The 14,680-nt window shown below is 38.6% G+C and overlaps 1 protein-coding gene across 1 annotated transcript in view; it reads left to right on the forward strand.

Moving 5' to 3' along the window:
• Positions 1-14,680, forward strand: part of KIF26A (kinesin family member 26A) — a 96,648-nt gene that overhangs the window by 71,824 nt on the left and 10,144 nt on the right. Inside the window, exons 6-11 of the mRNA XM_054515274.1 lie at positions 8,496-8,705; positions 10,669-10,762; positions 11,253-11,515; positions 11,766-11,949; positions 12,244-12,403; positions 14,097-14,259. Coding sequence (XP_054371249.1) covers positions 8,496-8,705; positions 10,669-10,762; positions 11,253-11,515; positions 11,766-11,949; positions 12,244-12,403; positions 14,097-14,259 — 1,074 coding nt within the window. The remainder of the gene's footprint in view (positions 1-8,495; positions 8,706-10,668; positions 10,763-11,252; positions 11,516-11,765; positions 11,950-12,243; positions 12,404-14,096; positions 14,260-14,680) is intronic.

The following is a 14,680-nucleotide window of genomic DNA, read 5'->3' on the forward strand; positions in this document are numbered from 1 at the left end:
CAGAGAGCCCTTAAATATCTTTTGCAATTTGTATTTATAATTTCTTACTGTTTCAAGTAGTCTTCTGGATGGTGGAAAATAAATGTCTTATTAATTTCTTTTACATTTCAGAAATACCAATTTTTCTGCTTATAATAATTTCAGCAGCAGTGTGTGGACTTGTCCTGTGATACAAATCTTTAATTAAGCCTTTTGCTTAATTTTCTTTAGTAGGATTGCAAAATGTTATACACTCTCACAGGTGCTTGCTGGGGTTGTCAACACACAGGAATACCAAGCAGGGAAAAGTTGAAAAAAAGCAACAATTTAGAACAGCAGGTCTGCCTTGGACCTGTGTTTCATATAATCAACAGTAATCAAACTCCTTCACAAAGGAAGATCCCACTATCAATTCAAACTGGATACTGAAAGGAATTTTGCACACTGGCTGATAAATGTTACGTAGCAAAATTCATACCTTTCTCTTGAATGTGCCAAAAGCATCAGAGTCCAAACCATTTAGTTGAATCCTACTTAAAAGGCAATGATCCAGTGCACTATGATTCTTGTAACTGAATCATTTTTGTGGTCTCTCTGGGTGTTATTAAATTTAATGTCAGAATAGTAGGAAAGACGTCTGAAAGCCATTTAATATTGTCACTGGAAAGAAGTTAGATTATACTCAATTTCTGACATTAATGTGCTACTTAAGATAATTTATCATATTGTGGTATTAAGAAAGACATCCTTTTTACAGTGGCTGCTGTATAGCATTCTAATGGGCTATTTTTCTTTAGCATGGTGGGAAGCCTTTTTCATGCAAAATGTTATTTTCTGGGGTTCTATTCAGCTCATGCTTTATAATACTGCATCACTTACAACAGCAACTTTAAGTGCTTGTCTCTTCCAAGGATTCTGTCAATTTTTTTAATGTTAGAATGACAGAATGCTCCTATGTGAGACAATTGAAGCGGAGCATTTAAAGAGAGCCTGAATTGTCAGACATGTTTCTTGGACAGGTATATGCATACTGCTCTCCATTTATGAGTTTTAGACATTTACTTCCATTTATGCTTTACTAAGCCATAGCTAAGGTACTGCTAATATGATTTACTGATCGTGCAGGGTTGTCTTAAACGCGCTGTGTGTCCCATTCACTGGTTCTAACAGTGGTTTGATGATGGATAACAAATAGGTACTTAATTTTGTCATCTTTACTGCTCCTTGTTCCCTAATGACTGAAGCATTATTTCTGATATAAGCCATGGATCACAGTAAGCACTTGCTTATCCATGTAGGTACCCCACTGCATCATCCAAGGTACTTGCATCCCTGCCAAAACACATTGAACTGCTTAAACAAAAATGTGGAAAAGTGAGATAGAAATGCATAAGTTCTTGTACTTTGTTTTCACCTTGAAAAAAAATGAAATAGTTTTCCTTCATGTTTCCTAAAAGTACAGAATCAATTCTTTTTTGGCAGAGTACTATATAGAAGTGATTTTTTAAAAAAAATTGTTTAGGTTCTCCCAGGGGAGCTAGATGGTCTATTCTAGTGTGGCAATTTCACCTATAAATTTGCCATCCATTGGTAGTGGCAGTATATGAAAGGCTTGTAAGAACCACCCACAGTAAAGCAATTTAGCAAGGGTTATATATCTGTCAGTTACAATTAAATCCATGCAAAATATTGGCTCTGAACTAGGACTTTTGTAATTTGATTTACACTGTAGTTGAAAAATAAGTGATTTCATTGGAAAATGGTCTTTATTCAACAGAATCTGAATTCTTTTTAATTTCTTGGTGAGAAATCTTAATTCAGAGTGGTGGGTGTCTAATGTAGTTATTTAATTAACCTGCTGTTATACCCCATTTTGTGAACATTGGACAAAATTAACTTCCTGGCTCCACAATGCCTGTCAAGGATACATGTTTCTAGGGAATATTTAGTGTCCATGCAAATTTGTTATAATGACATTTATTGCTAAAGACCAAATTGCTTGTTCATTTAGGGATTATGATACCGCTGTAATGTAGAATTTGACCAGCATTTTTAAAATGGATTCCAGTATAGTGCCAGCACCTTCCCAAAATACAGACAGAGTTGATTCTAGTAAAAAAGGCTTGAGCACATGTATTTTAAAATTTTACATGTTTTTTAATCCATTCCTTTTCATTTTTCCTTCTCATTATGTCTAATATGAAACTTGACAACTCTATAAGCATCAGATGCTAACAAAGCATCACTACAAAAACATAAACACTGCACATCCATTGATTTTGAAGGAGGTACCATATGTTACAGTTATGTCTGTACTAACATACTTGGCTGGGTCAGGACCCTAATTTCCTCAACATTCAAAATGCCATGGAATCTAGTCATTACCTAGTGAATTAGTGGAGTCTTCTCTGTCTACTGGGCTCTCCCTAATGAAACTGTGTAGAGTGTTTGGCACTCTCCACTGAAAGATGAATGACCAATTTTGTAAGATATATATATATATATATATATATATATATATATATATATATATATATATATATATATATAATTTTTTTTTGTATTTGTTGCCTAAAACATGTAGTAGAGGTTCCATGATGGTCTTAGGAACAGAATTCAAATCTTCAAATCATTTGGCTCTTTAAGTGTGAGATGGTCCTTCCCCTTTCTCTGATCTCAGAGTTTAAAGCCTTTCCGTCTCACTTACTTACGGGTTAATAATCTATGAGAACCTGATTGTCAATCTCCTGGCTGTTTCTATCTAGAATTATGTAGGATTGTATCATTCTCTCTGTTGATCATTGGCTCGTTTCTCTGCAAATTCAGGCTTGGACATGATTTCTTCTGGGACACCACATGCCTCACTGGTCTTGGAGTTTTGTATTTTTTGATGTGATGGCTTTGCAATGCCTTGGTTCAGTTTGGATCCAAAATATATGGGCCTCACTAGATAAAATTGCCAGCTTGCCTCTGACCATCCATCTCACCTTCAGCTATCAGTTGCATCAAATTTTGGGTTTCACAGGTTTTTGGTCTGTCTCTTCCTTTTTCCAGACCTGCTTTCTGGCACTGACGTACTCCTGATGCTCTGCACTGTCTTGGAGAGTCCTGAAGCCAGCCCCTTGTTTTGTTTGGTGTGACTCCTCTGTCCTGTTCTCCTCCACTACAGCTGGTTCAGGGTGTTGGGCAGATCTGGAAATTATGAGCCCACACCAATGGGTCACGTGGCAATGCTGGAGAAGATCACAGCATGGGAACTGTGACTCCACATGACAGTGGGGCAGAAAGTCTCTCCTTGTCACCCTTTGGTGTGAAATGGAGTGGCCAGTATCAAAGGAGGAGGAGTGCTGTAAGGGGAGGAAAGGCTGGTGCCAGCCAGGATGTACATCCCTCAGTTTCTGAGATATTTTGATGTTCAGGTGAAAACTGTTAAATATCCGTCTAGATCTGACTTTCATAAAGGTTAAAGATCTCTAGAGTTTTGTCTCTGGACTCCAACAGGTTACTGATATTTGCGTGGATCTATGATTCTCTAGTGATCTCATCATCTAAAACTTTATGGAGTTTTGCCCCAGAGCCCTCCACATAGCCTTGTCTTCCACACAGAAGACTTTTCTTTCTTCCCCCCCCTTTTTTTTTTTTTTTAATTCCCACTTTTGCCGATTTATCTCCTTAAAATCCCATATGTTTGCATAAAACTGGTGATTTTTGCTTTTATGCTTCAGCATCCATCCCTTAGGTTTACCCTTGCATAGCTGGAGCAAATGAATTTTAGTAGCTGCTTTCTTTTGTCACCTTTCTTTGCCCTGGCTTCCACTGTAGGCTGACAGATAAACTTTAAAAAAAATAAAATTCTTTGATTGCTTGGAAACTCTCTCTCACCCTTGGCAGTGAAGATTAAAATAACACCAATTGTTGGGCTGGGTGAGGAGTCTCTGAACTTATGCCACCCATTTCTAGAGCTTTTCCAAATTAGATGCTAGTTTATTTATTTTTTTGAATTCTTTATCTCATAATGACATATTCAAGATATATTTACCATCTTCTTTTCCCAAGTACTTTTGATTTTAATAGGATTTCCTTCAGCAATTCTGCTGACCTCCTGGTTTCTGCATATACAGGAATTTGGAAAAGTTCAGTAATGGAGTGTGAACCCTCAGTGTGCAAACCCCACCAGATTAGAGTTAGTTAATTAATGAGATACTTCAGTTGTTTCCATGACTTAGGCTGTCTTCAGGCACTGAGAAAAATGTTAATAATATGCAAATATTGTGATATTTATGTTTCTTTTATTTTTATTTACAGAAATTGAATTCAAATAAAAACCTACCCTCTTTTTCCATCAACATCCTCATTAAAATAAAGCCTCTATCCAGTATTCAATGCCTGCATGAATGCCTATGTACAAAGTCTTACATACTTCATATTTATAAACTTTCACTTGTAATTATTTTTTACTTTGTGTCGTTCTCTGCGTTGAAGAAGAAACAACAAAAGGGGGAAAAAAGGTAGTAATAATACTGACTTTTAGCAAAAAGGGTCATTCCCATCACAGGATGGATGTCTGTGTTAGGTCCCCTTTAAGGAGAGCTAAAGTTGTGGGGTGCCTTGTGCCACCTGAGATGACTTTTTTGAAACCAAATTTGTATTGTCTTTTCCTTTATTGTGTTCTCTCTCTCTCTCCCTTCACCCCCAATCCTTTTGGCTCTCTTTGATTCCCACCCCCCTGACCTGTTCTTTTTCCTTTAGACCTGTCTTATTCTTCCATTTCTTGATTCATTCTCCTCTAAATTTCTTTTCTTGTGTTTCCTTGCTTTGTACAAATGTAAACAGTAGCTGGTACCACTGCAGTTGGAGTTGACCCTAGAAACCTGGAAATATTGTCAAATAATTGCCCAAAAAAGGTGTGATCTTGAGTGGGCCTGAAATTAATTTTACTTAATTCTAATAATTCATTTTCATAAGCAAATAAAAGCATTAGGGTGCAGTCATTGCTGATTTGCTCCCTAGTTATGGGCGAAAGTTACTTTCAAGTTTATAGGCCCTGTGTTATCCTGAATCCTCCCCTCCCTGCAAGCTCTTGTTTCTGGATGATTTCCTGCACCACATTTTGCTGTCTCTACAGGTGAGCATGCCTTTTGTATGAGGAGTAGATAAAGAGACCCAGGAGAAGCTGCAGTTAAATTGCTGCTCCAGGCTGGCTCTCTGGTACTCACACTGTACTGTTTTCCTGCAGTATTGACTCCAGAAGAATACTGGGATGAACTTCGGAGCTGAGAATTTAAACCTGTCACTTAAGATTGGGCCTCAACCACAGGCATGCAGGAAGTGTGAGAAGAATAAACAGTATTACACCAAACCTTTTCTTTATAGACACAGAAGCATGTGCATGCACCCAGGATCTGCCTGCTCTCAGTTTTTGCTCTTGTGAGGGGATATGTTTGAGTAATCTTTGTGCTTGATGGCTCTTCCATGAGCATTTCTGCTTTATTTCTGAGTGAAATGAGCCTGGCTCAGCATCATGAATGAGTGTGGCACATTATAACTCTGCAATTACTGATAGATATCACATACAGATATATTTAGTGGGCAGGAAAACTAAATGTGAAATCTGTTTTTCTACTCTGCAAACCAGCTTTTATGCACAAAACACTAAAGGGGGAAGTCCATCAAGCTGCTTTTCTCTTCCCCCTCACATTTGTCGTGAAAGCTCACTTCCATTGTAAACATGAAGATGACCCTTGAGTCCTGCCAAGTTTGGGATCTGGTCCATTATGGGATCTGATCCATTATGAGAAGCTATTTTAGTATCTTTCTGATTCAGAGAGATGGTCTTAAAAAGCTAATTTGTCACACAAGGATTTTCTGTGGGTGAAGCCATCATTGTGTTTAGGGGTAGCAATGCTCTGATGGAGGTTACTTGCTGTTTAGGTCAGGAGCAAGCCAATTTTCCTCTTATCCAAGCTCTGGCTGCTATAATCTAATAATAGATGGAAGAGAGAACAGAAAGGACTGTTTAGATAAGTGCTTTGAAAACAGCATATATTTTAAAATTCATTTTAATCAAGTGACCCTGAAGTGGGCATTTATACTTACATATATTTATATATTTAAGGTTTGTTTCATTTTTTTTTTTGCCCTGAGGGAGGTTATTTTTTATGAGCACCTTGGTAGCATGTCAAGGTTGAGTTAACAGGCTAATACACAAAGCTGGCTTCATGCAGCTTTTATGGGGAAACAGCCTTGAGTGTGTCACCTCTGATGCACTTAGCTTTTGAGGCAGCTGTTTCATTTATTCTAAGGTTTGCTTGTTTTCTGGGACTGTATTTTCATATTTGTATTACTGTGAAAGGTGAAAGAAAAGAAAGTGTTGAATCAGGGGACAGCTTAGTCAATAGGTAGAAGAATTTGCTGCTATGTTTGATGGAGCCTCCTGCAGTGTTTATGGGAAGGGTTGGTTGTTTCTTAACCTCTTTGTTTAGAAGAAATGTTGGGGAAAAGCTTTTAGAGCTGCTTTGTCGAAAATATTTCCTTTGAGGGTGCTTGAGGAATTGTGTAGGGATGCCTGTGTGCAGCTTAGCCCCCATAGAGAAAAGAGATGGAAGAATGGGACAGTTGAGAACTTAAGTATTTGAATTACCTCCCTCCTCAGCTGGTAAAGGCAGGGACAGTTCAGCATGGTGCTTCCTGCTGCTCCCACATCTGCTGTGGATCATCCTGGCTTGGCCACTGCATTTCACTGCACACACTGGGTGCAGATGTGTCTGCTGTCACCTTTTCATCTTGTCTGGTACGAATGTCCCTCAGTCCCTGAGGGTGGCTCAGCCTGCTCTGGTCTCTGCTTGTTGCCTGCATTTCACATGCTGTGCTTTGCTGAAGTAGATTTTCAGCTTTGGTTCTTCCTTTGCCAGTATCTCTGTGGACACAGAAGTGAAGGGGAAGTGCTGACTGTAAAGTCCATTTTTTGGTAAAGACACAAAGAATGTGTTCATGGAGTAAGTGCACACCATTTTAATGGCATAATGTTCTTGAAACGAAGTAAGTAGGAGTCAAATTGTTCTGGCACATTTAAGGTTACATTTAGCAAAATTCTTACTGAAATGGAGAATCATTTTTCATGAGAGACAAGTGCTTTTGAAACCAGCTTCTACATGCAATATCCAGCTGAGAGCTGAAAGTGAGCCTGACTCATAGAACGACAGAATTGTCTAGGTTGGAAGGGATCTTCAAGATCAAGTCTAGCTCTTAGCCCAGCACAGCCAGGCCCACCCCTAACCCATGTTCTTTAACAGGAGTGGCTGTCCCTGGCTCAGTAGCGGTGTTGCAGAAGATGGAGGTGCTGATGGGTGCTGTGGACAGTGCATATGTGAATTGCTCCAGCTGTGGTATATTGCAGCCATGAAGGCTCTTCAATCACCTGGTTAACTCTGGTGCTGTGAGAGTTGCTGGTAGTTGAATAAGGAGATTGTACTGTTGTTCAGCTTGTTACCAAAATGTTTCATACACCATGGAAAAAGTAATTCTCACTGAACATTGCTTTTCTCTGAAGTCTGATCTGTGGGACAGTTCAGAGTTGAAGTTGTACCTGTAATAGTAATTTGCTTCAGTGCAAGGTATATAAAATATGCTGGTTCTGACATGGGAGCATTTAATAAGGCTAGATGGTTGTAAGTGGGTGTGAAGCAGTATTTCACAGGTTTTTAAAGTAAGAGTATGATTTCCAGGAAGCTTAAAAGAAGCAGGTGTGCAGATGTTGCTGAATTTTCCTGAGCCCCAGTCTTGGCTCTCTTAAGGTACTTTGGAAATCACAGCCAACAAGTTGGAGCTTTCTAAAGATACTGTCTTAAAAACCTCTGTGTAGGATATCATAATTTGTAGCGCTGCAATAGAAGTGTACCTTTGTGAGAGGTTTCTTTTCAAGCTTCTTAACCTTTTAGTGGTTTTTGGTTTGATTTCTTTTCCCTTCTTTTTTTGCCCCCATTAAATCTGCAACTAAGCACTGAAGAGCTTAGCAATGACAGCATAAAGGCAACTGCCTGGGACAGTTGTAAGAGAGACACCTTTTTATTAGAATAATATGAATGAGAAATTGAAAGTTTCTAGACTTATTTCAAATGCAGTGGCTGTCTGAGCCTTGTGTTATTCAGACTGGTTTTCAAAGTGTCCCTTCGGTCACATTGAATACTTGAAAGGCAGGAGAATAGAATTTTCTTTTCTTTGGCATCTTGTTACACCTATAGTGGATCATACTTGCAGATCAGACATTTATAAATTGAATTGGTAAAACTGGAACAGCGTCAACTAAGAGACAAAGTGCACCTTTGAAACCTAATTAGTTCAGTGAAGACCCCAGGCTGGAAAATCTGGCTCTATTTTTGTCTCACAGTTGTTCCAACACACCTAAACATGACGAACAAACACATCATGGGAAGGGCAGTGGGTTTGGGAGGAATGCTTTGGGTATGTTTATCTGTAGCTGGGAACTCAAGTTGTTGCTTTCTTCTGAATCCTTGCAGGTGAAAGTGATGGTGAGGATTTGTTCCTCTCAAGGGACACATGAAACGTCTGAATCCATGTCCTTCCTAAAGGTAGACCCACGAAAAAAGCAAATCACATTTTATGATCCAGCAGCCACTGGGCCTTCCAATGCAGGTCACAGAAGAGGTGTTGTTGCTGTCCCAAAGATGTTTGCCTTTGATGCAGTTTTCCCCCAGGATGCTTCACAGGTACTGGAGTCACTCACATAAACCTCTTGAGTCTTCTCTTGGCCACTGCATTTGATTGCCTGAGGAGCTCCTTCTGTTTCTGGGGAATTTTATTTGAATGAGTTGCCTTAATGCCTGGAAAAAACATGGTAATTAATGGACAAGTGGGTAAATTCTTACATCTTCTGTTTAGTTGAGATGTAAAATTAAGGAATAGTAGCTGGGGAGATAGATTTGCTGCCAAAATTACCTTCTTGTGGATTCTCTTGTTAGAGAAAGGCACACATCCAGCTTGAAATCCAGTTTCCATCCAGCTAGGTTTTAACCCATTTGATGGGACTGAAATAAACTCCTCCCCCACAGCTTTCAATGGAAAATAAACATGTGCTTAATGTTAAACTAAATACTGTTAGGAGGAAAGATAAAGCTAACCCCTTGGGATTGTTATACTGGAACAGGGAGCTTTAATATTATCTGCACCTTTTCCAGTTTATTTATACTGTGGTTTTGGCTGATTATTTTATGTTGATGGTTGTGCTGATGGAGGTGCATGTCTTTCTTTTGGCCTGCAAAAGGGAGCATTTATTCAGTAGTAGCCTCAGACCTGAAATCTGCTACATAGACAGGATGGCTGGTCTTTGAGAGGATTGGGGTTTTTGCTGTATATTCAGTGAGGTTGCACTCATGGACATCTGATCAGTCCTTCTGTGAAAAATCTTTAGTTCAGAAAATAAAATCCTAGAACAGCTTTAAAAAGAACTAATACAACAGCATTGGAAGAACTATACCAAGTCTGAACTGCTGGAAAAAAAATAGGGTGAAAAATATAGTGTAAGGTGAAAAAAGTCTATTAATGTTGACAAAGTATGACAAGGTCTAGTTCATCATCCCCTCCTCAGATCTTCTCCTAGGGTTTTGTTTAATTTTTTGGGTCCCAGACTGTAGATAAGAAAATATCTATTGAGTCTAAATTCTAGACAAGCACCAAAGATGGGGAATAGCTTCCCCCGTACATCAGTGCCCAAAGCACAGGTGGCCACATCCAAAAGCTGTTTTTAGATCCTGCATAAGTTCAAGCAGGGTCTTTTTGCAGAAGTATGCAACAGTGACCTCAACACGAGTCCAGAACTGAGATTTCCTTACTTGTGCTGCCCCCACTGCTGCAAGGTGGCTGGTCACAGCCTGCATGTCTGCTGGTTTTGGCACCAGTCCTTCAGGCTGTTTAGCCCTGGTTTGGGTTGGCTTTTCAGTTCCTTGTGGCAGGCCTGTTGGGTGGCCTGTTGTGATGTTTTTGGGTGATGTTGGCCACTGCAGCCCTTTCTGTGGAGGTGTTATTGCTGAAGGCAAGGATGCTGCCATGCACCTGCAAACAGAGCCTTATCATTTCACTGTAGTTACATATTTACAGCAGCCCCCTCCCCTGCCCCCAGTTGCTGTACTTAATAGATCATCTTATTGTGTATTTGAAACCTTCCCTGACATGGATAAACTGGTTTTAGCACAATCAAGTATTTTAGCAAATTTTCTTTATTGATGATGATGTTTCCACTGGAAGAGGAAAATGTGATACTATGAAATCTTATTCAGGGATCTTAATGCATTTTCTCCAGTATGGATGTCTTTTTAATTCCTCTGAGCACTCCTGAGTAGCTTAATTTCAGTGAGGTTGCTACTATTACTGAATAGCCTTGGCTAAGCTATTATACCAGCAGGAAGCCTGTTGGATAGCATTCAGTTTGCTGCATTAGTCATAGAATCAATATTCCAAGAGAATAGGTTCAATAGAGTTGAAAACTATTTTAGGCTGTAGTAGCATATTTTATTATTTTTTGAGATAGCATAGTTACTAAAATAATAGGACTGATGCCATAAAAATGGGGAGAATATTGCACCTCAAAAATATTGAGTCATTCATTACAGAAGAACAGTAAAATACACAGCAGTATATGCTCTTTCACTTATTTGTCTCTCATTTTTCTTTCAGGCTGAGGTATGCTCTGGAACAGTGGCAGAAGTAATCCAGTCTGTTGTGAATGGTGCAGATGGTTGCATATTTTGCTTTGGTCATGTCAAGCTTGGTGAGCTCCCAAATTCGTTACAGTTAATTACTATGTCAGTCTGGTAATTACATGCTGTCAGCTCCTGGAACAATAAACCTGGAGTATATGAATAGATTAGAATTTCTTTTTAATTAGCTTTGCAAACTTATCACGGTTTATTTCTACACTGTGATTGTAAGTTTTAATTTGAAAAGGTAAAATGTAGCATCAGATTAGCTTATTGAAGAGCAAGTTTATGTAGGTGCATTGTGATGGAAATCAAAAGATCAGAGATGTTTTTAACATTAATTTGCTGTGGGTCTGGCTTGCAAAACTTGCAAACCTAATTGAATAAATAGTAATGGATTATTAATGAAATACTTTGAATTTTTTCATCTGTTCTTTCCCTTATCTGTGCAGCACATGGCACATGTAATGTACCATGATGATGATATCAGGTGGCAATATGAAGACATACTGCCTTGTACAAGAAAGGTTAATTGTGTTTATGTTTGTCTTTTCATTCTAGGAAAATCTTTTACCATGATTGGGAAAGATAACTCCACTCAAAGCCTTGGTATCATCCCCTGTGCAATTTCTTGGCTCTTCAAATTGATCAATGAACGTAAAGAAAAAACTGGAACTCGTTTCTCTATTAGAGTATCTGCTGTAGAGATCAGTGGCAAAGATGAAAACCTTAAGGATTTGTTAGCTGAAGTAGCCACTGGCAGCCTTCAGGATGGCCAGTCTCCTGGGGTTTATCTGAGAGAAGATCCAATATGTGGAACCCAGGTATAATGAATAGCACAACATAGATTTTTCTGAGCCTGACTTTCTTCTACTTTTTATTTCCTTTTATCTGACAACAATTATGACAACTTTTAAGCCAGTAAAAAAAATTTATTGCTTTTAATTTATAAGCTCATCTCCCATGGTGTACATATTTGTTTCTCTTAGTGCCCTGGAGATTTAGCATGTTCAGCAAAAAAATAATAAAAAAATGCCCCTGTGCTAATTAGTCATTTTCTTGTTTATATTCAAGCTTCAAAACCAAAGCGAGCTAAGGGCCCCAACAGCAGAGAAAGCTGCCTTTTTCCTTGATGCTGCAATTGCTGCCAGGAGCACCAGCAAGCCTGAATGTGAGGAGGAAGATAGGAGGAATTCACACATGCTCTTTACTCTTCACATATACCAGTATCGCATGGAGAAGAGTGGCAAAGGAGGAAGTATGAATGTTCTTACCTTATTGTTTAATTCTAAATGATGTGGTCTTGCATTAGTTTTAATAATAATTTGCAGTTTAAGTTAAAAAGAAAAACATGAACTCTCAAGCCAGTTGAGTCACCTTTAACTTTTGTAGCTGTGACTAATATCTGGTTTCCTTACAATTAAATATTAATTTAGCCATTATCCATGCTGTATTCATTATTCTCCTCATTTGAATGGATTTTGAATACCAGGTTTGGCTTGAGTCCATGCAAGAACGTGATGTACAACTGTTTTTCCCCTTTTTGTTTTAGTGTCTGGAGGACGCAGTCGTTTGCATCTCATTGATCTGGGGAGCTGTGAAAAAGTGCTGAGCAAGAGCCGAGATGGAGGAGGCTCTCTGTGTCTGTCTCTCTCTGCCCTGGGCAACGTAATTTTGGCCTTAATTAATGGTGCTAAGCATGTGCCATATAAGTAAGTGGATTCTAAGTCTGCATTATCTTAAATTTGTGGCTGGTGTTACCTGAGAAATGGATTGCATCAACAATTTACTGTTCACCTAATATGAAGTTGAAGGAAATGCTGTCAGAGAGGCGTCTGCCTTCTTTTAAGGCCACTCCTACAGATGTACATATCTTTTGTCTACTTGTCCATATTAACATACACACAGGTTTTCAAATGTTCAAATAATGTGAAATTCTTAGTTAGGTGGCCAAAAATGGTATATTGGTCTACTGAATTTGGGTGAAGTGTTGGGGAGGGTTTGATTGTTGAAAAAAAAGTGAGGGGAAAATGGCTAATGTTTTCTTTCCTTCTCTCTCTTTGTTTCCTGAGTCTGGAATTTCTGACTGATCTCAGCCAGCTGGACTTAGTGAATAATTGAAACGAAATTTCATAGGATTTTTTTCTTCTTTTTGAAATTGTAAAAATTGTACTTAAATTTTGGAAAATAATTGAGTATTGCTCAAGTATGGTCATCAAAGGTCGTTATTTCAGTGTGTCTTTTTGGATGATGCATTTTTTAAATTAAAAAAAAAAGACCACCATGTTGCACATTAGTTTAGCAGAAGTGAATGTTTAGGTCTGTTCCTTTGTGGAGTGTCTGTGACAACAATTTTGTGTCAAACACACCTGTGGGGAGCCCAGCTTAAAGACAACAGCCACATTGTAAGCACCCTTACCAGAACTTGGCCTTCAGTCCTTAAATTTAATTGCTGCTTGTCTTAACAACAGCACAAAGTTATAATGCATTATCAATCATGTCATTTCACATATTTATCAAGTGATGCATCTCAAACAGGTGTTTTTTTTCTTTCTGTATTAGGCAGAGAGATATTTTCCTCAGGCTACTTGCTAGGTTTGTGTTTGGAGTAGAGGATGGATGGGTTAGAACAGGGAAGGGCAGATCCTCAACTTGGTCACCTGCTGTGGTTTAGTGACCAGACATGACAGGAGTTACCTCAGGTTGGAACTGCTCAGGGAGCAGGGAGCTTCCTACTCCAAGGAGCTGTGGGGAAAGATGTCTTGGAGACCAGTGGAGGACAAAATGTCACTTGTCTTTGTCAGCTTTGCTGTCCACAGTGGAGGCTTTACATCACCAGGAAAGCCAGAGATAAGTTCTGCTTCCCTTTTGCTATGTCAGAGCAGACCACAGGTGGCAGAATGGAAAGTAGATTAGTTGGGGTGACACTTGAATTTCTGATATCCAACACTGTTATGTCCAGTTAGAAATTTCTTACAATTTCTGTTGACTTCTTTTATTTCCTATTGTTAAAAGTGTTTGCATAGAGCTCACAGAGTGTAACTATCCAGGTTCTAAGTCTGTTCAGCTGAAAATACAGCAGTCATGAGCTCTTTGGGTAGTATGACCTAAACCTGAGAAAGCTAGTTATCAGTCAATTGGTTTACAACTTTCTAAGCAACAAAATGACTTACCATACTGTAAATACACAGGCAGATAAATTAAAATATTGGTACCTTGGTATGTGTACATTTAGACACATTTTAAATGTGGTCAATAACAGGAGCATATTTCTTATCTACATGTATCATCAGTGCATGAGAGTGAAAGCACAGCTTGTGGTGTAAAATTCTGCAAAAAAAAAAGTGGTGGCTTCTTTAAATAATCCTAGTGTTTTCATTTTTTCTTTTTTTTTTTTTTGCACAGGGACAACAAGTTGACAATGTTGTTGAGGGAATCACTTGGGAATATCAACTGCAGGACTACTATGATTGCACACATTTCTGACTCCCCAGCCAATTATGCAGAGACTCTCACAACTGTTCAGCTCGCATCACGAATCCACCGCATGAGAAAGAAGAAATCCAAGGTTGGTTCACAAACAAGCAGAAATTAATTCATTTGAAAATGAGTTTTCCTAACCTCTCAGTAGGGGAACATGGGATTTCTCGATGGTAGGAAGTAATACAAAATGCATAAAATCTCAAGAGAGGAACTGACAAATGACTTGGCACTGAGCCATCATCCTGCCCCCTATCCTTAATCCTGAAATTCCCTTCTTTTTGTTTCAAACACGTATTCTTTCTTTGCTTACGTGTAGAACTATCTCAAAAGCTTCTATCAATATTAATTAAAAATCAATAGAGGAGGAACAGAAAACTATTGAGGAGAAAGATAATGCATAATATTTAATGGAAATTATCTGAAAAAGTGTGATTGTTATATTATTACTAATACAGTAAAATCTATGTAGCATGTTACTTTAATTTATCCTCCCCTCTGATATTTTC

The sequence above is a fragment of the Molothrus ater genome, chromosome 6 (assembly GCF_012460135.2).
Source record: "Molothrus ater isolate BHLD 08-10-18 breed brown headed cowbird chromosome 6, BPBGC_Mater_1.1, whole genome shotgun sequence".
NCBI classification, from domain to species: domain Eukaryota; kingdom Metazoa; phylum Chordata; class Aves; order Passeriformes; family Icteridae; genus Molothrus; species Molothrus ater.